The sequence below is a fragment of the Salvelinus namaycush genome, chromosome 25 (genome assembly GCF_016432855.1).
Source record: "Salvelinus namaycush isolate Seneca chromosome 25, SaNama_1.0, whole genome shotgun sequence".
Lineage (NCBI taxonomy): Eukaryota > Metazoa > Chordata > Actinopteri > Salmoniformes > Salmonidae > Salvelinus > Salvelinus namaycush.
Genome location: NC_052331.1, coordinates 31,571,387 through 31,598,435, shown reverse-complemented (window position 1 = coordinate 31,598,435; position 27,049 = coordinate 31,571,387). Strand labels below are relative to the sequence as shown.

Here is a 27,049-nt window from a genome sequence, read left to right as displayed (position 1 = left end):
TTCAGTACAACGGGAAAAAATGGAAACCTATTAATCCAGCGTTTCCTAAACTTGGTCCTGGGGACCCCAAGGGGTGCACGTTTTGGTTTTTGCCCTAACACTACACAGCTTGTTCAAATGATCAAAGCTTGATGATTAGATTATTATTTAAATCAGCTGTGTAGTGTTAGGGCAAAAACGAAAATGTGCACCCCTTGGGGTCCTGAGGACCGAGTTTGGGAAACCCTGAATTAATATACTGTGCTTTGATACCAAGATATTGGCATATAATGCCATATCAAAAGTAACTAATATTAGCTTGCATAATAAGTTCTGAGGTAGGATGTTAAACCTTACCTTTTGGGAGAGAGCACTGGTCTGTCTGGATGTGAGTTGCTGGTCATAGAAGTCAGCAAATACACTACCCAATATGGAGTGGTGCTAGAACACAAGCATATCCCCTTGTTAAAAACAATACCATGATAGTAATGTACAGGGACAAAACACAGGAAAGGAAGAGCAGATAGAGAGCACAATCACACCATAACATCAAACCATTGGGTTCAGGCAACACCGAAATCACCGCACACATCTGCAATCCTGAAAACGAACAATAACATACTGATGCCTAGACAATAGATAAAGCATGACACAGTACAAACACAGCAGGAATCATGTTTCACAAGCCCATCAATTAATTTGCTGTGCAATCAACCTCAATCTCATCCATTAGTTGATTAATTAAGTCATCATAGTAACCTGCCCATCTCACCTTTTTAAAGATGATTCGACAGATGTTGCTGTTAAGTACCCAACCAGCCAATGTCAACATGGACTGAATACTACTCAAAAGAACTTCATAAATGTCATCAACCCACAACCAACAATGTTGTATGGAGTTGGTTACCATGCATGTCTTGTACTAAGAATTCTTAATAACTTAGATAAAAGAAAATCATGAAATAGAATGAAATCATATGGAAATCCCTTTTGTGGGTAAAGCTAGAATTTCAAAAACATTCAAATCATCCAGTAATGCTCTTGAAGTTTTCATTTCATGTTCTTATAAAAGCTGAAAATGTTTCCACTTTCATCGTCTGCCTTAATGTATAAATAATTGGATTATATTCACAGGCAGACTCAGTAAGGCAGCCTTCGCCATGCCCCTTTCAGTTCAGAACCACATTATCTGTGCCCTGCCAAAAGAACCGTGGGCAAGGGCATGATAACAGCGCATAGACTGTCTGTCGCACCGCATGTAACCCACAACACTGTAGGTTAGCCGTCTAGGTGAAAGAAAGAATCGATGGGCAAAGCCAACCGAAGCATTTAGCTAGTAGCCTAGATACTGAGTGAAAGCTTTTATGATTCCTCTAACAAGAGATTACTTAGTCGTTCAATGTTATGTTCAGTTCAATTAGTTAGTTTATATTATAAACTTACAGTGTACATCTAGCCTACAGGGCCTTGTGGAGGGACCCTGTTCCTTGTTTTTTCACAATACACAAGGGATTCAAAACTCTATCAAGGCTAAAAGTCATCTCTGGTAGCTAAATGTTAACTACCAAGTACATTTTCCTAACTCAACCAACTGGCTAAAGTGTGTCATTTTAGTGACTATGCTACGAGGCCACTTAGGATGCAGACACAGAGAAGCAGCAAGGAGAACGGGATCAGTGACACTGCGAGACACGACGATGGGGGTGGCAGGGGGTTGGTGGCACAAGAGCAGCCGAAAGGGGCAGCCAGCGACGAAAACAGAACCACGATGGAAGAACAGTGTATATAGTCAGTGGGTTTTGCTCGCACGCCCTTACTTGAGGCGAGCCTCCAGGTGAGAAGCCTTGATTGGAGACTGGAGATGTTGGAGACTGATTGGCCGAAGACCCAGCCCTACTGCGGTACTGTTGGGGGAAAGAGCCCTAATACAGGATCATATTTTAGTTAGACTCACTGACTGGCTAATTGTCTGACTGGCTGGCTGACCTGCTGGGTTACTGGCTAGGTTACTAGCTGGCTGAATGAATGGCGGGCTGACCTGCTGGGTTACTGACTGACTGGCTGACCTGCTGGGTTACTGGCTGGGTTACTAGCTGGCTGAATGAATGGCTGGCTGACCTGCTGGGTTACTGGCTGGGTTACTGACTGACTGGCTGACCTGCTGGGTTACTGGCTGGGTTACTGACTGGCTGGCTGACCTGCTGGGTTACTGGCTGGCTGATCTGCTGGGTTACTGGCTGGCTGATCTGCTGGGTTACTGGCTGGCTGATCTGCTGGGTTTCTGGCTGGGTTACTGGCTGGTTGACTGACTGGCTCCTTTCTGAAAATGTATGCTCCACTATATTTACAGCAGTATGTGTACACCCCTTCAAATTAGTCGATTCGGCTATTGCAGCCACACCTGTCGCTGACAGGTGTATAAAATCGAGCACACAGCCATGCAATATCCATAGACAAACATTGGCAGTAGAATGGCCTGTACTGAAGAGCTCAGTGACTTTCAACGTGGCACTGTCATAGGATGCCACCTTTCCAACAAGTCAGTTCATAAAATTTCTGCCCTGCTAGAGCTGCCCCGGTCAACTGTAAGTGTGGTTATTGTGAAGTGGAAACGTCTAGGAGCAACAATGTCTCAGCCGCGAAGTGGTAGGCCACACAAGCTCACAGAACGGGACCGCCGAGTGCTGAAGAGCGTATCGCGTAAAAATCGTCTGTCCTCGGTTGCAACACTCACTACTGAGTTCCAAACTGCCTCTCGAAGCAAAGTCAGTTCAAGAACTGTTCGTCGGGAGCTTCATAAAATGGGTTTCCATGGGCGAGCAGCCGCACACAAGCCTACGATCACCATTCTTAATGCCAAGCATCGGCTGGAGTGGTGTAAAACTTGCCACCATTGGACTCTGGAGCTGTAGAAACGTTCTCGGTGATGAATCACGCTTCAACACCTGGCAGTCCGACGGACGACTCTTGGTTTGGCGGATGCCAGGAGAACGCTACCTGCCCCAATCTATAGTGCCAGCTAAAGTTTGTTGGAGGAGGAATAATGGTTTGGGGCTGTTTTTCCATGGTCCATGCCTCTTAGTTCCAGTGAAGGGAAATCTTAACGTTACAGCATTCAATGACATTCCAGATGATTCTGTGCTTCCAATTTTGTTGCAACAGTTTGGGAAAAGCCCTTTCCTGTTTCAGCATGACAATGCCCCCGTGCACAAAGCGAGGTCCATACAGAAATGGTTTATCGAGATCGGTGTGGAAGAACTTGACTGGCCTGCACAGAGCCATCTTGCTTAAAGAAGACTAGTTCCTTTGACTTCAAGATCAAACCAAAGTTAGCCGAACAGGAAAAACTACATTTTGTTAAATAGTGTAGGAACACTAAGTCGGTTTCAGCACTATATTTTCCTATGGACAGGAGTGTAGGATAAGGAAAGTTTTGAAGAGGGAAGGGTTTGAGAAGGTAAGCTTACCGAGTTCATATCCATGGAGTTTTGTGTCTGGCTGGAAGAGGTGTTCAGAGGGGAGGGGAGCTGGACCAGCCTGGTCAGTCCTTGAGTGGTCTGCTGCTGCTGCTGTTGTTGATTAGAGGGCTGGCTGAAGAACGCGTACTGGGACAACTGTGCCTCCAGTGTCATGGCGTCTATGGTCTCCGCCTGAGACAGATGGACATAGGAGTTCTAAACTAGTCAGTGGGGAAAAACTGAAAATGATGTCCACAGAAATGTGATAGAAAGTGTGATCGAAAGTAGAGCGATGGCTAAACTTAGTACAATCCCCAATTTCAGAAACACTCTTGGATGTTCAGAATCTCTGAAGGCTCCTGGTATATTACCTTTTAATCATTTGACAGGTGCTCCAATTATCCATAGCAACTTACTTTAAGTACATTCAAATAGGGGGGGAAACAACTACAGAGTACAATCATTGTAAATACACGAGAAAAGTAATTAAGAAATGTAACAATCGCAATGCTAGAAGGGAAGAGTACGGTACGTACTACCTGGGCGAGGGTGAGGGGTGGCGACAGGGTGGGGGAGAGCTGTAGGGACTGGTGCTGGTGGGAGTCCTGGTTGACTATGTTGTTGTCCTGCCTGCCCTGCTGGGCGGTGGTCTGTCCTGCTGGGACACAAAACAGAAAACATATCTTTCAGAATCCCAACTGTCATAGAAAGCTAGAGACAGAGAGACGTATATAAGATACATTTCGGCAAACTGTCTGCCATGTTGGCACCATGTGGTGTCATCATCTTCCAACTTCTGGTGCCAACATGAAAATTCTAAATTTCTAACTGTGTTTCCAAACTCTATACATCTATGGTTCTGGAAGGTGGAGGACTGAGTGGTCACCTTGGCTGTTGGAGCTGAAGCTGTATGAGTGGCTGGAGGCCAGGTTTCCCGTGCTATTGTAGGCGCTGAGGGCAGAGTCCTCGGGGTCCAGGGGGGTGGGCAGCGGAGGGGGGAACTGGATGTTGGTCAGATCAGGCAGGGAGCCGCCGCCCGTGTTTTGGGCTGAAGGCATCAGTGACGCGGTCAGCTCCTGATCTGGAGACGGGAATATGCTGAAAATAGAAAAAATATATGATTGGTATCCCCATAATGACAGTAGCGGTATTATATGCAGAGTCAGCAGATTTCACAGGCTGCTGCAGTGTATGTAAAATAGCATAGGAAGATAAATGAGAATACCCCCATCCCCGACTTCAGCAATATTTCCACTGTGGGTTTTCACATAGTCCTTCGAACTAGACAGGAAGTTGTGCATAAAGCGTTACCAGCAAATCCTTCCCAGATATACACTTCTCTTCATGTTTTCAACATGACCCCAAAGGAAAGGAAGGGAAATTGCCTCCAATTGTTTTCTCTCCTAATAAGCCCAGTACTAAGATTTCTGCAAGGGACCTGTTCACATTCTCAAAATAACAACATCATAGACAGCCAGAACTCACTGGCTCCACAACCCTTCTTGAAGCATGTCAACGATGTCCCAAAACATCAGTAGGAAAAACACAAGATCATCACCAAACCGCAACTGTCGTGGACTGTCATAATCAGCCTTTCACAAAGCTATACTGTAGTCAGGGTGCTTAGATTGTAGTCTGTGGAAGAACTCACTTGATTCCTGGAACCTTGGACCTTGATGAAACATTCTGAGGGAAAAATAAAAATGAGAACTCAGTAACAATACAATAGAACTCAGAGCTGTAGAACAATACAATAGAACCCAGAGCTGTAAAACAATACAATAGAACCCAGAGCTGTAGAACAATACAATAGAACCCTGAGCTGTATAACAATACAATAGAACCCAGAGCTGTATAGCAATGCAATAGAACTCAGAGCTGTAGAACAATAGAATAGAACCCAGAGCTGTATAACAATACAATATAACCCAGAGCTGTAGAACAATACAATAGAACCCAGAGCTGTGTAACAATACAATATAACCCTGAGCTGTGTAACAATACAACTCAGAGCTGTGTAACAATACAATAGAACCCTGAGCTGAGAACAATACAATAGAACACAGAGCTGTGTAACAATACAATAGAACTCTGAGCTGTGTAACCATACAATAGAACTCAGAGCTGTATAACAATACATTAGAACACAGAGCTGTGTAACAATACATTAGAACTCAGAGCTGTATAACAATACATTAGAACTCAGAGCTGTAGAACAATACAATAGAACTCAGAGCTGAGAACAATACAATAGAACTCAGAGCTGTAGAACAATACAATAGAACTCAGAGATGTATAACAATACATTAGAACTCAGAGATGTATAACAATACATTAGAACTCAGAGCTGAGAACAATACAATAGAACTCAGAGCTGAGAACAATACAATAGAACTCAGAGATGTATAACAATACAACAGAACTCAGAGCTGAGAACAATACAATAGAACACAGAGCTGTAGAACAATACAACAGAACTCAGAGCTGTAGAACAATACAATAGAACTCAGAGCTGTAGAACAATATAATAGAACTCAGAGCTGTATAACAATACAATAGAACTCAGAGCTTTGGAACAATACAATAGAACTGAGCTGAGAACAATACAATAGAACTCAGAGCTGTAGAACAATACAATAGAACTAAGCGGAGAACAATACAATAGAACTCAGCTGAGAACAATACAACAGAACTCAGAGCTGTATAACAATACAACTCAGCTGAGAACAATACAACAGAACTCAGAGCTGTAGAACAATACAATAGAACCCTGAGCTGTATAACAATACAACTCAGAGCTGTAGAACAATACAACTCAGAGCTGTATAACAATAGAACTCAGAGCTGTATAACAATACAATAGAACACAGAGCTGTAGAACAATACAACAGAACTCAGAGCTGAGAACAATACAATAGAACACAGAGCTGTAGAACAATACAACAGAACTCAGAGCTGAGAACAATACAATAGAACTCAGAGCTGTAGAACAATACAATAGAACCATGAGCTGTATAACAATACAATAGAACTCAGAGCTGTAGAACAATACAATAGAACTCAGAGCTGTAGAACAATACAATAGAACTCAGAGCTGTAGAACAATACAACTCAGAGCTGTATAACAATACAATAGAACTCAGAGCTGTATAACAATACAATAGAACTCAGAGCTGTATAACAATACAATAGAACTCAGAGCTGTAGAACAATATAAAACAACTCAGAGCTGTATAACAATACAATAGAACTCAGCTGAGAACAATACAATAGAACTCAGAGCTGTAGAACAATACAACAGAACTCAGAGCTGAGAACAATACAATAGAACTCAGAGCTGTAGAACAATACAATAGAACCCTGAGCTGTATAACAATACAATAGAACTCAGAGCTGTAGAACAATACAATAGAACTCAGAGCTGTAGAACAATACAATAGAACTCAGAGCTGTAGAACAATACAATTCAGAGCTGTATAACAATACAATAGAACTCAGAGCTGTATAACAATACAATAGAACTCAGAGCTGTATAACAATACAATAGAACTCAGAGCTGTAGAACAATATAAAACAACTCAGAGCTGTATAACAATACAATAGAACTCAGCTGAGAACAATACAATAGAACTCAGAGCTGTAGAACAATACAATAGAACTCAGCTGAGAACAATACAATATAACTCAGAGCTGTAGAACAATACAATAGAACTCAGAGCTGTAGAACAATACAATAGAACTCAGAGCTGTAGAACAATACAATAGAACTCAGAGATGTAGAACAATACAATAGAACTCAGAGCTGTAGAACAATACAATAGAACTCAGAGCTGTAGAACAATACAATACAACTCAGAGCTGTAGAACAATACAATACAACTCAGAGCTGTAGAACAATACAACTCAGAGCTGTAGAACAATACAATACAGAGCTGTAGAACAATACAATACAGAGCTGTAGAACAATACAATACAACTCAGAGCTGTAGAACAATACAATACAACTCAGAGCTGTAGAACAATACAATAGAACTCAGAGCTGTAGAACAATACAATAGAACTGAGCTGAGAACAATACAATAGAACTAAGCGGAGAACAATACAATAGAACTCAGCTGAGAACAATACAACAGAACTCAGAGCTGTATAACAATACAACTCAGCTGAGAACAATACAACAGAACTCAGAGCTGTAGAACAATACAATAGAACCCTGAGCTGTATAACAATACAACTCAGAGCTGTAGAACAATACAATAGAACCCTGAGCTGTATAACAATACAATAGAACTCAGAGATGTAGAACAATACAATAGAACTCAGAGCTGTAGAACAATACAATAGAACTGAGCTGAGAACAATACAACTGAACTCAGAGCTGTATAACAATACAATAGAACACAGAGCTGTAGAACAATACAACAGAACACAGAGCTGTAGAACAATACAACAGAACACAGAGCTGTAGAACAATACAACAGAACTCAGAGCTGTAGAACAATACAATAGAACTCAGAGCTGTAGAACAATACAACTCAGAGCTGTATAACAATAGAACTCAGAGCTGTAGAACAATACAATAGAACACAGAGCTGTATAACAATACAATAGAACTCAGAGCTGTAGAACAATACAATAGAACTCAGAGCTGTAGAACAATACAATAGAACTCAGAGCTGTAGAACAATACAATTCAGAGCTGTATAACAATACAATAGAACTCAGAGCTGTATAACAATACAATAGAACTCAGAGCTGTATAACAATACAATAGAACTCAGAGCTGTAGAACAATATAAAACAACTCAGAGCTGTATAACAATACAATAGAACTCAGCTGAGAACAATACAATAGAACTCAGAGCTGTAGAACAATACAATAGAACTCAGCTGAGAACAATACAATATAACTCAGAGCTGTTGAACAATACAATAGAACTCAGAGCTGTAGAACAATACAATACAACTCAGAGCTGTAGAACAATACAATACAACTCAGAGCTGTAGAACAATACAATACAACTCAGAGCTGTAGAACAATACAATACAACTCAGAGCTGTAGAACAATACAATACAACTCAGAGCTGTAGAACAATACAATACAACTCAGAGCTGTAGAACAATACAATACAACTCAGAGCTGTAGAACAATACAATAGAACTCAGAGCTGTAGAACAATACAATAGAACTCAGAGCTGAGAACAATACAATAGAACTCAGATGTAGAACAATACAATAGAACTCAGCTGAGAACAATACAACAGAACTCAGAGATGTAGAACAATACAATAGAACTCACCTGAGAACAATACAACAGAACTCAGAGCTGTATAACAATACAATATAACTCAGCTGAGAACAATACAAAAGAACTCAGAGCTGTAGAACAATACAATATAACTCAGAGCTGTAGAACAATACAATAGAACTCAGAGCTGTAGAACAATACAATAGAACTCAGAGCTGAGAACAATACAATAGAACTCAGAGCTGAGAACAATACAATAGAACTCAGAGCTGTAGAACAATATAATAGAACTCAGAGCTGTATAACAATACAATAGAACTCAGAGCTGTATAACAATACAATAGAACTCAGAGCTTTGGAACAATACAATAGAACTGAGCTGTAGAACAATACAATAGAACTAAGCGGAGAACAATACAATAGAACTCAGCTGAGAACAATACAACAGAACTCAGAGCTGTATAACAACACAACTCAGCTGAGAACAATACAATAGAACCCTGAGTTGTATAACAATACAAAACAACTCAGAGCTGTATAACAATACAATATAACCCTGAGCTGTGTAACAATACAATAGAACTCAGAGCTGTATAACAATACAATAGAACTCAGAGCTGAGAACAATACAACAGAACTCAGCGCTGTAGAACAATACAATAGAACCCTGAGCTGTATAACAATACAACTCAGAGCTGTAGAACAATACAATAGAACCCTGAGCTGTATAACAATACAATAGAACTCAGAGCTGTATAACAATACAATAGAACTCAGAGCTGTAGAACAATACAATAGAACTCAGAGCTGTAGAACAATACAATAGAACTCAGAGCTGTAGAACAATACAACTCAGAGCTGTATAACAATACAACTCAGAGCTGTATAACAATACAATAGAACTCAGAGCTCTAGAACAATATAAAACAACTCAGAGCTGTAGAACAATACAATAGAACTCAGCTGAGAACAATACAACAGAACTCAGAGCTGTATAACAATACAAAATAACTCATCTGAGAACAATACAACAGAACTCAGAGCTGTAGAACAATACAATAGAACTCAGAGCTGTAGAACAATACAATAGAACTCAGAGCTGTAGAACAATACAATAGAACTCAGAGCTGTAGAACAATACAATACAACTCAGAGCTGTAGAACAATACAACAGAACTCAGAGCTGTAGAACAATACAACAGAACTCAGAGCTGAGAACAATACAATAGAACACAGAGCTGTAGAACAATACAACAGAACTCAGAGCTGTAGAACAATACAATAGAACTCAGAGCTGTAGAACAATACAATAGAACCCTGAGCTGTATAACAATACAATAGAACTCAGAGCTGTAGAACAATACAATAGAACTCAGAGCTGTAGAACAATACAACTCAGAGCTGTATAACAATACAACTCAGAGCTCTAGAACAATACAATAGAACTCAGAGCTCTAGAACAATATAAAACAACTCAGAGCTGTAGAACAATACAATAGAACTCAGCTGAGAACAATACAACAGAACTCAGAGCTGTATAACAATACAAAATAACTCATCTGAGAACAATACAACAGAACTCAGAGCTGTAGAACAATACAATAGAACTCAGAGCTGTAGAACAATACAATAGAACTCAGAGCTGTAGAACAATACAATACAACTCAGAGCTGTAGAACAATACAATACAACTCAGAGCTGTAGAACAATACAATACAACTCAGAGCTGTAGAACAATACAATACAACTCAGAGCTGTAGAACAATACAATAGAACTCAGAGCTGTAGAACAATACAATAGAACTCAGAGCTGTAGAACAATACAACTCAGAGCTGTAGAACAATACAACTCAGAGCTGTAGAACAATACAATACAACTCAGAGCTGTAGAACAATACAATACAACTCAGAGCTGTAGAACAATACAATACAACTCAGAGCTGTAGAACAATACAATACAACTCAGAGCTGTAGAACAATACAATACAACTCAGAGCTGTAGAACAATACAATAGAACTCAGAGCTGAGAACAATACAATAGAACTCAGATGTAGAACAATACAATAGAACTCAGATGTAGAACAATACAATAGAACTCAGAGATGTAGAACAATACAATAGAACTCAGCTGAGAACAATACAACAGAACTCAGATGTAGAACAATACAATAGAACTCACCTGAGAACAATACAACAGAACTCAGAGCTGTATAACAATACAAAATAACTCAGCTGAGAACAATACAACAGAACTCAGAGCTGTATAACAATACAATATAACTCAGCTGAGAACAATACAAAAGAACTCAGAGCTGTAGAACAATACAATACAACTCAGAGCTGTATAACAATACAATACAACTCAGAGCTGTAGAACAATACAACTCAGAGCTGAGAACAATACAATACAACTCAGAGCTGTAGAACAATACAATATAACTCAGCGCTGTATAACAATACAACTCAGAGCTGTATAACAATACAATAGAACTCAGAGCTGTAGAACAATACAAAACAACTCAGAGCTGTATAACAATACAATAGAAGTCAGAGCTGTATAACAATACATTAGAACTCAGAGCTGTGTAACAATACAAAATAACTCAGCTGAGAACAATACAAAATAACTCAGCTGAGAACAATACAAAAGAACTCAGAGCTGTAGAACAATACAATACAACTCAGAGCTGTAGAACAATACAATACAACTCAGAGCTGTAGAACAATACAACTCAGAGCTGTAGAACAATACAATAGAACTCAGAGCTGAGAACAATACAATAGAACTCAGATGTAGAACAATACAATAGAACTCAGATGTAGAACAATACAATACAACTCAGAGCTGTAGAACAATACAATACAACTCAGAGCTGTAGAACAATACAATACAACTCAGAGCTGTAGAACAATACAAAATAACTCAGCTGAGAACAACACAAAAGAACTCAGAGCTGTAGAACAATACAATAGAACTCAGAGCTGTAGAACAATACAATATAACTCAGAGCTGTAGAACAATACAATATAACTCAGAGCTGAGAACAATACAATAGAACTCAGCTGAGAACAATACAATAGAACTCAGCTGAGAACAATACAACAGAACTCAGAGCTGTATAACAATACAAAATAACTCAGCTGAGAACAATACAAAAGAACTCAGAGCTGTAGAACAATACAATAGAACCCTGAGCTGAGAACAATACAACTGAACTCAGAGATGTAGAACAATACAACTGAACTCAGAGATGTAGAACAATACAATATAACTCAGAGCTGTAGAACAATACAATAGAACTGAGCTGAGAACAATACAACTGAACTCAGAGCTGTAGAACACAATAGAACTAAGAGCTGTATAATACAATAAAACTCAGAGCTGTATAATACAATACAACTCAGAGCTGTATAATACAATACAACTCAGAGCTGTATAATACAATACAACTCAGAGCTGTATAATACAATACAACTCAGAGCTGTATAATACAATACAACTCAGAGCTGTAGAACAATACAATACAACTCAGAGCTGTAGAACAATACAATACAACTCAGAGCTGTAGAACAATACAATACAACTCAGCGCTGTATAACAATACAACTCAGAGCTGTATAACAATACAATAGAACTCAGAGCTGTAGAACAATACAAAACAACTCAGAGCTGTATAACAATACAATAGAAGTCAGAGCTGTATAACAATACATTAGAACTCAGAGCTGTGTAACAATACAATAGAACCCTGAGTTGTATAACAATACAAAACAACTCAGAGCTGTATAACAATAAAATAGAACCCTGAGCTGTAGAACAATACAATAGAACTCAGAGCTGTAGAACAATACAATAGAACTCAGAGCTGTAGAACAATACAACAGAACTCAGAGCTGTAGAACAATACAATAGAACTCAGAGCTGAGAACAATACAATAGAACTCAGAGATGTAGAACAATACAATAGCACTCACCTGAGAACAATACAACAGAACTCAGAGCTGTAGAACAATACAATAGAACTCAGAGCTGTATAACAATACAATATAACTCAGCTGAGAACAATACAAAAGAACTCAGAGCTGTAGAACAATACAATATAACTCAGAGCTGTAGAACAATACAATAGAACTCAGAGCTGTAGAACAATACAATAGAACTCAGAGCTGTAGAACAATACAATATAACTCAGAGCTGTATAACAATACAATATAACTCAGAGCTGTAGAACAATACAAAAGAACTCAGAGCTGTAGAACAATACAATAGAACTCAGAGCTGTAGAACAATACAATAGAACTCAGAGCTGTAGAACAATACAATAGAACTCAGAGCTGTATAACAATACAATATAACTCAGAGCTGTACAACAATACATAGATCTCAGTGCTGTAGAACATACAATACACTCAGAGCTGTAGAACAATGCAATCAAACTCGAGCTGTAGAAAAACAATGCATATAACTCAGAGCTGTAGAACAATACACATAGACCTCAGAGATGTAGAACAATACAATAGCACTCACCTGAGAACAATACAACAGAATCAGAGCTGTAGAACAATACAATAGAACTCGAGCTGTAGAACAATACAATAGAACTGAGCTGAGAACAATCAATGAACTCAGAGCTGTAGACACAATACAATAGAACCAGAGCTGTAGAACAATACATAGAACCTGAGCTGTAGAACAATACAATAGAACTCAGAGATGTAAAACAATCCAATAAACTGAGCTGAGAACAATACAACTGAACTCAGAGCTTAGAACATACAATATAAACTCAGAGCTGTAGAACAATACAATAGAACTGAGCTGAGAACAATACAACTGAACTCAGAGCTGTATAACAATACAATAGAACTCAGAGCTGTAGAACACAATAGAACTCAGAGCTGTATAATACAATACAACTCAGAGCTGTATAATACAATACAACTCAGAGCTGTATAATACAATACAACTCAGAGCTGTATAATACAATACAACTCAGAGCTGTAATAATACAATACAACTCAGAGCTGTATAATACAATACAACTCAGCGCTGTATAATACAATACAACTCAGCGCTGTATAATACAATACAACTCAGCGCTGTATAATACAATACAATATAACTCAGAGCTGTAGAACAATACAATAGAACTCAGAGCTGTAGAACAATACAACTCAGAGCTGTATAACAATACAATAGAACTCAGAGCTGTAAAACAATACAATAGAACTGAGCTGAGAACAATACAACTGAACTCAGAGCTGTAGAACAATACAATACAACTGAGCTGAGAACAATACAACTGAACTCAGAGCTGTAGAACAATACAATACAACTCAGAGCTGTAGAACAATACAATAGAACTCAGAGCTGTAGAACAATGCAATATAACTCAGAGCTGTATAACAATACAATACAACTCAGAGCTGTAGAACAATACAATAGAACTCAGAGCTGTAGAACAATACAACTCAGAGCTGTATAACAATACAATAGAAGTCAGAGCTGTACAATACATAAACTCAGAGCTGGTAACAATACAATAGAACCTGAGGTATAACAATACAAAACAACTCAGAGCTGTATAACAATAAAATAGAACCCTGAGCTGTATAACAATACAATATAACTCAGAGCTGTAGAACAATACAATATAACTCAGAGCTGTAGAACAATACAATACAACTCAGCGCTGTAGAACAATACAACTCAGAGCTGTATAACAATACAATAGAACTCAGAGCTGTAGAACAATACAAAACACTCAGAGCTGTATAACAATACATAGAACGCTGTGTAACAATACAATAGAACTCAGAGCTGTGAACAATACAATAGAACTCAGAGATGTAGAACAATACAATAGCACTCACCTGAGAACAATACAACAGAACTCAGAGCTGTAGAACAATACAATAGAACTCAGAGCTGTAGAACAATACAATAGAACTGAGCTGAGAACAATACAACTGAACTCAGAGCTGTAGAACAATACAATAGAACTCAGAGCTGTAGAACAATACAATAGAACCCTGAGCTGTAGAACAATACAATAGAACTCAGAGATGTAAAACAATACAATAGAACTGAGCTGAGAACAATACAACTGAACTCAGAGCTTTAGAACAATACAATATAACTCAGAGCTGTAGAACAATACAATAGAACTGAGCTGAGAACAATACCATTGAACTCAGAGCTTATAAACAATACAATAGAACTCAGAGCTGTAGAACACAATAGAACCAGAGCTGTATAATACAATACAACTCAGAGCTGTATAATACAATACAACTCAGACTGTATAATACAATACAACCAGAGCTGTATATACAATACAACTCAGAGCTGTATAATACAATACAACTCAGAGCTGTATAATACAATACAACTCAGAGCTGTATAATACAACTCAACTCAGAGCTGTAGAACAATACAATATAACTCAGAGCTTTAGAAACAATACAATATAACTCAGAGCTGTAGAACAATACAATAATAACTCAGAGCTGAGAAACAATACAATACAACTCAGAGCGCTGTAGAACAATACAACTCAGAGCTGTATAACAATACAATAGAACTCAGAGCTGTAGAACAATACAAACAACTCAGAGCTGTAGAACAATACAATAGAACTCAGAGCTGAGAACAATACAAAACAACTCAGAGCTGTATAACAATACAATAGAACTCAGAGCTGTAGAACAATACAATAGAACTCAGAGCTGTAGAACAATACAATAGAACTCAGAGCTGTAGAACAATACAACTAAACTCAGAGCTGTAGAACAATAACATATAACTCAGAGCTGTAGAACAATACATAGAACTGAGCTGAGAACAATACAACTGAACTCAGAGCTGTTAACAATACAATAGACTCAGAGCTGTAGAACACAATACAACTCAGAGCTGTATAATACAATACAACTCAGAGCTGTATAATACAATACAACTCAGAGCTGTATAATACAATACAACTCAGAGCTGTATAATACAATACAACTCAGCGCTGTATAACAATACAACTCAGAGCTGTATAACAATACAACTCAGAGCTGTATAACAATACAATAGAACTCAGAGCTGTAGAACAATACAATAGAACTCAGAGCTGTAGAACAATACAATAGAACTCAGAGCTGTAGAACAATACAATAGAACCCTGAGCTGTAGAACAATACAATACAACTCAGAGCTGTAGAACAATACAATAGAACTCAGAGATGTAGAACAATACAATAGACTCAAGATGTAAAACAATACAATAGAACTGAGCTGAGAACAATACAACTGACTCAGAGCTGTAGAACAATACAATAGAACTGAGCTGAGAACTACAACTGAACTCAGAGATGTATAAACAATACAATAGAACTCAGAGCTGTAGAACACAATAGAACTCAGAGCTGTATAATACAATACAACTCAGCGCTGTATAATACAATACAACTCAGAGCTGTATAATACAATACAACTCAAGCTGTATAATACAATACAACTCAGCGCTGTATAATACAATACAACTCAGCGCTGTATAATACAATACAACTCAGCGCTGTATAATACAATACAACTCAGAGCTGTAGAACAATACAATATAACTCAGAGCTGTAGAACAATACAATATAACTCAGAGCTGTAGAACAATACAATATAACTCAGAGCTGTAGAACAATACAATACAACTCAGCGCTGTAGAACAATACAACTCAGAGCTGTATAACAATACAATAGAACTCAGAGCTGTAGAACAATACAAAACAACTCAGAGCTGTATAACAATACAATAGAAGTCAGAGCTGTGTAACAATACAATAGAACTCAGAGCTGTGTAACAATACAATAGAACTCAGAGCTGTAGAACAATACAAAACAACTCAGAGCTGTATACTACAATAGAACTCAGAGCTGTAGAACAATACAATAGAACTCAGAGCTGTAGAACAATACAATAGAACTCAAGCTGTAGAACAATACAACTGAACTCAGAGCTGTAGAACAATACAATATAACTCAGAGCTGTAGAACAATACAATAGAACTGAGCTGAGAACAATACAACTGAACTCAGAGCTGTATAACATAAAAGAAAAAAACATAGAACTCAGAGCTGTAGAACACAATACAACTCAGGCTGTAGAATAATAACTCAGAGCTGTATAAAACAATACAACTCAGAGCTGTTAATACAATACACTCAGCTGTAAATACATACAACTCAGCGCTGTATAACAATACAACTCAGAGCTGTATAACAATACAACTCAGAGCTGTATAACAATACAATAGAACTCAGAGCTGTAGAACAATACAATAGAACTCAGAGCTGTAGAACAATAACATAAACTCAAGCTAGAACATACAATAGAACCTGAGCTAGAACAATACAATACAACTCAGAGCTGTAGAACAATACAATAGAACTCAGAGATGTAGAACAATACAATAGAACTCAGAGATGTAAAACAATACAATAGAACTGAGCTGAGAACAATACAACTGAACTCAGAGCTGTAGAACAATACAATAGAACTGAGCTGAGAACATACAACTGAACTCAGAGATGTATAACAATACAATACAACTCAGAGCTGTAGAATACAATCAACTCAGACTGTAAATACAATCAACTCAGGCTGTAATAAACAATACAACTCAGAGCTGTATAATACAATACAACTCAGCGCTGTATAATACAATACAACTCAGCGCTGTATAATACAATACAACTCAGCGCTGTATAATACATACAACTCAGCGCTGTATAACAATACAACTCACGAGCTGTATAACAATACAATACACTCAGAGCTGTAGAACATACAAACAACTCAGACTGTAAACAATACAATAGAAGTCAGAGCTGTAGAACAATACAAACTCAGAGCTGTATAACAATACAATAGAAGTCAGAGATGTAGAACAATACAACTCAGAGCTGTATAACAATACAATAGAACTCAGAGCTGTAGAACAATACAAACAACTCAGAGCTGTATAACAATACAATAGAAGTCAGAGCTGTAGAACAATACAACTCAGAGCTGTATACAATACAATAGAACTCAGAGCTGTAGAACAATACAAAACAACTCAGAGCTGTAATAATACAATACAACTCAGGCGCTGTATAACAATACAACTCAGAGCTGTATAACAATACAATAGAATCAGAGCTGTAGAACAATACAAACAACTCAGAGCTGTATAACAATACAATAGAAGTCAGAGCTGTAGAACAATCAAATCAGGCTTAACAATACAATAAACTCAGAGCTGTAGAACAATACAAAACAACTCAGAGCTGTAGAACAATACAATAGAACTCAGAGCTGTAGACAATACAATAGAACTCAGACTGTAGAACAATACAATAAACTCAGAGCTGTAGAACAATACAATAGAACTCAGAGCTGTAGAACAATACAATAGAACTCAGAGTCTGTACAACAATACAATAGAACTCAGAGCTGTAGAACAATACAATAGAACTCAGAGCTGAGAACAATACAATAGAACCAGAGCTGAGAACAATACAATAGAACTCAGAGATGTAGAACAATACAATAGCACTCACCTGAGAACAATACAACAGAACTCAGAGCTGTAGAACAATACATAAACTCAGAGCTGTATAACAATACAATAACTCAGCTGAGAACAATCAAAGAACTGAGCTGTAGAACAATACAATAGAACTCAGAGCTGTAGAACAATACAATAGAACTCAGAGCTGTAGAAACAATACAATACAACTCAAGCTGTAGAACAATACAATACAACTCAGAGCTGTAGAACAATACAATAGAACTCAGAGCTGTAGAACAATACAATACAACTCAGAGCTGTAGAACAATACAATAGAACTCAGAGCTGTAGAACAATACAATAGAACTCAGAGCTGTAGAACAATACAACTCAGAGCTGTAGAACAATACAACTCAGAGCTGTATAACAATACAATAGAACTCAGAGCTGTAGAACAATACATTAGAACTCAGAGCTGTGTAACAATACAATAGAACCCTGAGTTGTATAACAATACAAAACAACTCAGAGCTGTATAACAATAAAATAGAACCCTGAGCTGTATAACAATACAATATAACTCAGAGCTGTAGAACAATACAATAGAACTCAGAGCTGTAGAACAATACAATAGAACTCAGAGATGTAGAACAATACAATAGAACTCAGAGATGTAAAACAATACAATAGAACTGAGCTGAGAACAATACAACTGAACTCAGAGCTGTAGAACAATACAATAGAACTGAGCTGAGAACAATACAACTGAACTCAGAGATGTATAACAATACAATAGAACTCAGAGCTGTAGAACAATACAATAGAACTCAGAGCTGTAGAACAATACAATAGAACTCAGAGATGTAGAACAATACAATAGAACTCAGAGATGTAAAACAATACAACTGAACTCAGAGCTATAGAACAATACAACTGAACTCAGAGCTATAGAACAATACAACTGAACTCAGAGATGTATAACAATACAATAGAACTCAGAGCTGTAGAACACAATAGAACTCAGAGCTGTATAATACAATACAACTCAGCGCTGTATAATACAATACAACTCAGCGCTGTATAATACAATACAACTCAGAGCTGTATAATACAATACAACTCAGCGCTGTATAATACAATACAACTCAGCGCTGTATAATACAATACAACTCAGCGCTGTATAATACAATACAACTCAGCGCTGTATAATACAATACAACTCAGAGCTGTAGAACAATACAATATAACTCAGAGCTGTAGAACAATACAATATAACTCAGAGCTGTAGAACAATACAATACAACTCAGTGCTGTAGAACAATACAACTCAGAGCTGTATAACAATACAATAGAACCCAGAGCTGTATAACAATACAAAACAACTCAGAGCTGTATAACAATACAATAGAACTCAGAGCTGTGTAACAATACAATAGAACTCAGAGCTGTGTAACAATACAATAGAACTCAGAGCTGTAGAACAATACAAAACAACTCAGAGCTGTATAACAATACAATAGAACTCAGAGCTGTAGAACAATACAATAGAACTCAGAGCTGTAGAACAATACAATAGAACTCAGAGCTGTAGAACAATACAACTGAACTCAGAGCTGTAGAACAATACAATATAACTCAGAGCTGTAGAACAATACAATAGAACTGAGCTGAGAACAATACAACTGAACTCAGAGCTGTATAACAATACAATAGAACTCAGAGCTGTAGAACACAATACAACTCAGAGCTGTATAATACAATACAACTCAGAGCTGTATAATACAATACAACTCAGAGCTGTATAATACAATACAACTCAGCGCTGTATAATACAATACAACTCAGCGCTGTATAACAATACAACTCAGAGCTGTATAACAATACAACTCAGAGCTGTAGAACAATACAATAGAACTCAGAGCTGTAGAACAATACAATAGAACTCAGAGCTGTAGAACAATACAATAGAACTCAGAGCTGTAGAACAATACAATAGAACCCTGAGCTGTAGAACAATACAATACAACTCAGAGCTGTAGAACAATACAATAGAACTCAGAGATGTAGAACAATACAATAGAACTCAGAGATGTAAAACAATACAACTGAACTCAGAGCTGTAGAACAATACAATAGAACTGAGCTGAGAACAATACAACTGAACTCAGAGATGTATAACAATACAATAGAACTCAGAGCTGTAGAACACAATAGAACTCAGAGCTGTAGAACACAATAGAACTCAGAGCTGTATAATACAATACAACTCAGCGCTGTATAATACAATACAACTCAGAGCTGTATAATACAATACAACTCAGAGCTGTATAATACAATACAACTCAGCGCTGTATAATACAATACAACTCAGCGCTGTATAATACAATACAACTCAGCGCTGTATAATACAATACAACTCAGCGCTGTATAATACAATACAACTCAGAGCTGTAGAACAATACAAAACAACTCAGAGCTGTAGAACAATACAACTCAGAGCTGTATAACAATACAATAGAAGTCAGAGCTGTAGAACAATACAACTCAGAGCTGTATAACAATACAACTCAGAGCTGTATAACAATACAATAGAACTCAGAGCTGTAGAACAATACAAAACAACTCAGAGCTGTATAACAATACAATAGAAGTCAGAGCTGTAGAACAATACAACTCAGAGCTGTATAACAATACAATAGAACTCAGAGCTGTAGAACAATACAAAACAACTCAGAGCTGTATAATACAATACAACTCAGCGCTGTATAACAATACAACTCAGAGCTGTATAACAATACAATAGAACTCAGAGCTGTAGAACAATACAAAACAACTCAGAGCTGTATAACAATACAATAGAAGTCAGAGCTGTAGAACAATACAACTCAGAGCTGTATAACAATACAATAGAACTCAGAGCTGTAGAACAATACAAAACAACTCAGAGCTGTAGAACAATACAATAGAACTCAGAGCTGTAGAACAATACAATATAACTCAGCTGAGAACAATACAAAAGAACTCAGAGCTGTAGAACAATACAATAGAACTTAGAGCTGTAGAACAATACAATAGAACTCAGAGCTGTAGAACAATACAATAGAACTCAGAGCTGTACAACAATACAATAGAACTCAGAGCTGTAGAACAATACAATAGAACTCAGAGCTGAGAACAATACAATAGAACCCAGAGCTGAGAACAATACAATAGAACTCAGAGATGTAGAACAATACAATAGCACTCACCTGAGAACAATACAACAGAACTCAGAGCTGTAGAACAATACAATAGAACTCAGAGCTGTATAACAATACAATATAACTCAGCTGAGAACAATACAAAAGAACTGAGCTGTAGAACAATACAATAGAACTCAGAGCTGTAGAACAATACAATAGAACTCAGAGCTGTAGAACAATACAATACAACTCAGAGCTGTAGAACAATACAATACAACTCAGAGCTGTACAACAATACAATAGAACTCAGAGCTGTAGAACAATACAATACAACTCAGAGCTGTAGAACAATACAATAGAACTCAGAGCTGTAGAACAATACAATAGAACTCAGAGCTGTAGAACAATATATTAGAACTCAGAGCTGTAGAACAATACAATAGCACTCACCTGAGAACAATACAACAGAACTCAGAGCTGTAGAACAATACAATACAACTCAGAGCTGTAGAACAATACAATACAACTCAGAGCTGTACAACAATACAATAGAACTCAGAGCTGTACAACAATACAATAGAACTCAGAGATGTATAACAATACATTAGAACTCAGAGCTGTAGAACAATACAATAGAACTCAGAGCTGTAGAACAATACAATAGAACTCAGAGCTGTAGAACAATACAATACAACTCAGAGCTGTAGAACAATACAATACAACTCAGAGCTGTATAACAATACAATAGAACTCAGAGCTGAGAACAATACAATAGAACTCAGAGCTGAGAACAATACAATAGAACTCAGAGCTGAGAACAATACAATAGAACTCAGAGCTGAGAACAATACAATAGAACTCAGATGTAGAACAATACAATAGAACTCAGAGATGTAGAACAATACAATAGAACTGAGCTGAGAACAATACAACTGAACTCAGAGATGTATAACAATACAATAGAACTCAGAGCTGTAGAACACAATAGAACTCAGAGCTGTAGAACACAATACAACTCAGAGCTGTATAATACAATACAACTCAGAGCTGTATAATACAATACAACTCAGCGCTGTATAATACAATACAACTCAGCGCTGTATAATACAATACAACTCAGCGCTGTATAATACAATACAACTCAGCGCTGTATAATACAATACAACTCAGCGCTGTATAACAATACAACTCAGAGCTGTATAACAATACAATAGAAGTCAGAGCTGTAGAACAATACAAAACAACTCAGAGCTGTATAACAATACAATAGAACTCAGAGCTGTAGAACAATACAATAGAAGTCAGAGCTGTAGAACAATACAAAACAACTCAGAGCTGTATAACAATACAATAGAACTCAGAGCTGTAGAACAATACAAAACAACTCAGAGCTGTATAACAATACAATAGAAGTCAGAGCTGTAGAACAATACAACTCAGAGCTGTATAACAATACAATAGAACTCAGAGCTGTAGAACAATACAAAACAACTCAGAGCTGTATAACAATACAATAGAAGTCAGAGCTGTAGAACAATACAACTCAGAGCTGTATAACAATACAATAGAACTCAGAGCTGTAGAACAATACAAAACAACTCAGAGCTGTATAACAATACAATAGAACTCAGAGCTGTAGAACAATACAAAACAACTCAGAGCTGTATAACAATACAATAGAAGTCAGAGCTGTAGAACAATACAACTCAGAGCTGTATAACAATACAATAGAACTCAGAGCTGTAGAACAATACAAAACAACTCAGAGCTGTATAACAATACAATAGAAGTCAGAGCTGTAGAACAATACAACTCAGAGCTGTATAATACAATACAACTCAGCGCTGTATAACAATACAACTCAGAGCTGTATAACAATACAACTCAGAGCTGTAGAACAATACAAAACAACTCAGAGCTGTATAACAATACAATAGAAGTCAGAGCTGTAGAACAATACAAAACAACTCAGAGCTGTATAACAATACAATAGAAGTCAGAGCTGTAGAACAATACAACTCAGAGCTGTATAACAATACAATAGAACTCAGAGCTGTAGAACAATACAAAACAACTCAGAGCTGTAGAACAATACAATAGAACTCAGAGCTGTAGAACAATACAATATAACTCAGCTGAGAACAATACAAAAGAACTCAGAGCTGTAGAACAATACAATAGAACTCAGAGCTGAGAACAATACAATAGAACCCAGAGCTGAGAACAATACAATAGAACTCAGAGATGTAGAACAATACAATAGCCCTCACCTGAGAACAATACAAAAGAACTCAGAGCTGTAGAACAATACAATAGAACTCAGAGCTGTAGAACAATACAATAGAACTCAGAGCTGTAGAACAATACAATACAACTCAGAGCTGTATAACAATACAATAGAACTCAGAGCTGTAGAACAATACATTAGAACTCAGAGCTGTGTAACAATACAATAGAACCCTGAGTTGTATAACAATACAAAACAACTCAGAGCTGTAGAACAATACAATAGAACCCTGAGCTGTATAACAATACAATATAACTCAGAGCTGTAGAACAATACAATAGAACTCAGAGCTGTAGAACAATACAATAGAACTCAGAGCTGAGAACAATACAATAGAACTCAGAGATGTAGAACAATACAATAGCACTCACCTGAGAACAGTACAACAGAACTCAGAGCTGTAGAACAATACAATACAACTCAGAGCTGTAGAACAATACAATACAACTCAGCGCTGTAGAACAATACAACTCAGAGCTGTATAACAATACAATAGAACTCAGAGCTGTAGAACAATACAAAACAACTCACAGCTGTATAACAATACAATAGAATTCAGAGCTGTATAACAATACATTAGAACTCAGAGCTGTGTAACAATACAATAGAACCCTGAGTTGTATAACAATACAAAACAACTCAGAGCTGTAGAACAATACAATAGAACTCAGAGCTGTAGAACAATACAATAGAACTCAGAGCTGTATAACAATACAATAGAACTCAGAGATGTATAACAATACAAAATAACTCAGCTGAGAACAATACAATAGAACTCAGAGCTGTAGAACAATACAATAGAACTCAGAGCTGTAGAACAATACAATAGAACCCTGAGCTGTAGAACAATACAATAGAACTCAGAGATGTAAAACAATACAACTGAACTCAGAGCTTTAGAACAATACAACTGAACTCAGAGCTTTAGAACAATACAATATAACTCAGAGCTGTAGAACAATACAATGGAACTGAGCTGAGAACAATACAACTGAACTCAGAGCTGTATAACAATACAATAGAACTCAGAGCTGTATAATACAATACAACTCAGAGCTGTATAATACAATACAACTCAGAGCTGTATAATACAATACAACTCAGAGCTGTAGAACAATACAATATAACTCAGAGCTGTAGAACAATACAATATAACTCAGAGCTGTAGAACAATACAATACAACTCAGAGCTGTAGAACAATACACTAGAACTCAGAGCTGTAGAACAATACAATAGAACAGAGCTGTAGAACAATACAATAGAACTCAGAGATGTATAACAATACATTAGAACTCAGAGCTGAGAACAATACAATAGAACTCAGAGATGTATAACAATATAATATAACTCAGCTGAGAACAATACAATAGAACTCAGAGATGTGTAACAATACATTAGAACTCAGAGATGTATAACAATACATTAGAACTCAGAGCTGAGAACAATACAATAGAACTCAGAGATGTAGAACAATACAATAGAACTCAGAGCTGTAGAACAATACAATAGAAGTCAGAGCTGTATAACAATACATTAGAACTCAGAGCTGTAGAACAATACAATAGAACTCAGAGCTGTAGAACAATACAATAGAACTCTGAGCTGTGTAACCATACAATAGAACTCAGCGATGTATAACAATACAATAGAACTCAGAGATGTATAAGAATACAATAGAACTCTGAGCTGTGTAACAATACAATAGAACTCAGAGCTGTAGAACAATACAATAGAACTCAGAGCTGTAGAACAATACACTAGAACTCAGAGCTGTAGAACAATACACTAGAACTCAGAGCTGTAGAACAATACAATAGAACAGAGCTGTAGAACAATACAATAGAACTCAGAGATGTATAACAATACATTAGAACTCAGAGCTGAGAACAATACAATAGAACTCAGAGATGTATAACAATATAATATAACTCAGCTGAGAACAATACAAAAGAACTCAGAGCTGTATAATACAATACAACTCAGAGCTGTATAATACAATACAGTAGAACTCAGAGCTGTAGAACAATACAATAGAACTCAGAGCTGAGAACAATACAATAGAACTCAGAGATGTGTAACAATACATTAGAACTCAGAGATGTATAACAATACATTAGAACTCAGAGCTGAGAACAATACATTAGAACTCAGAGCTGAGAACAATACAATAGAACTCAGAGATGTAGAACAATACAATAGAACTCAGAGCTGTAGAACAATACAATAGAAGTCAGAGCTGTATAACAATACATTAGAACTCAGAGCTGTAGAACAATACAATAGAACTCAGAGCTGTAGAACTATACAATAGAACCCTGAGCTGTATAACAATACAATAGAACTCAGAGCTGTAGAACAATACACTAGAACTCAGAGATGTATAACAATACAATAGAACAGAGCTGTAGAACAATACAATAGAACTCAGAGATGTATAACAATACATTAGAACTCAGAGCTGTAGAACAATACAATAGAACTCAGAGCTGAGAACAATACAATAGAACTCAGAGATGTATAACAATACAATAGAACTCAGAGCTGAGAACAATACAATACAACTCAGAGCTGTATAATACAATACAACTCGGAGCTGAGAACAATACAATAGAACACAGAGCTGTAGAACAATACAACAGAACTCAGAGCTGAGAACAATACAATAGAACTCAGAGCTGTATAACAATACAACCCTGAGCTGTATAACAATACAATATAACTCAGAGATGTAGAACAATACAATAGAACTCAGAGATTTAGAACAATATAATATAATTCAGAGTGGTAGAACAATACAATAGAACTCAGAGCTGTAGAACAATACAATATAACTCAGAGCTGTATAATACAATACAACTCAGAGCTGTATAACAATACAATAGAACTCAGAGCTGTGTAACAATACATTAGAACTCAGAGCTGTATAACAATACAATAGAACTCAGAGCTGTATAACAATACAATAGAACCCAGAGCTGTAGAACAATACAACCCAGAGCTGTATAACAATACAACTCAGAGCTGTAGAACAATACAATAGACGTCAGAGCTGTATAACAATACATTAGAACTCAGAGCTGTGTAACAATACATTAGAACTCAGAGCTGTAGAACAATACAATAGAACTCAGAGCTGTAGAACAATACAATAGAACTCAGAGCTGTAGAACAATAGAATAGAACCCAGAGCTGTAGAACAATAGAATAGAACCCAGAGCTGTAGAACAATACAACTCAGAGCTGTATAACAATACAACTCAGAGCTGTATAACAATACAACTCAGAGCTGTATAACAATACAACTCAGAGCTGTATAACAATACAATAGAAGTCAGAGCTGTATAACAATACATTAGA

At 37.0% G+C, this 27,049-nt stretch overlaps 1 protein-coding gene across 1 annotated transcript in view; it reads right to left on the bottom strand.

The window, feature by feature from the left end:
* The window catches only part of LOC120019889 (CREB-regulated transcription coactivator 1-like), a 73,963-nt gene that overhangs the window by 5,836 nt on the left and 41,078 nt on the right, over positions 1–27,049 (bottom strand). Inside the window, exons 7-12 of the mRNA XM_038963300.1 lie at positions 5,089–5,109; positions 4,324–4,535; positions 3,974–4,092; positions 3,447–3,629; positions 1,797–1,883; positions 337–420 (exon numbers count right to left, since the gene is read on the bottom strand). Coding sequence (XP_038819228.1) covers positions 337–420; positions 1,797–1,883; positions 3,447–3,629; positions 3,974–4,092; positions 4,324–4,535; positions 5,089–5,109 — 706 coding nt within the window. The remainder of the gene's footprint in view (positions 1–336; positions 421–1,796; positions 1,884–3,446; positions 3,630–3,973; positions 4,093–4,323; positions 4,536–5,088; positions 5,110–27,049) is intronic.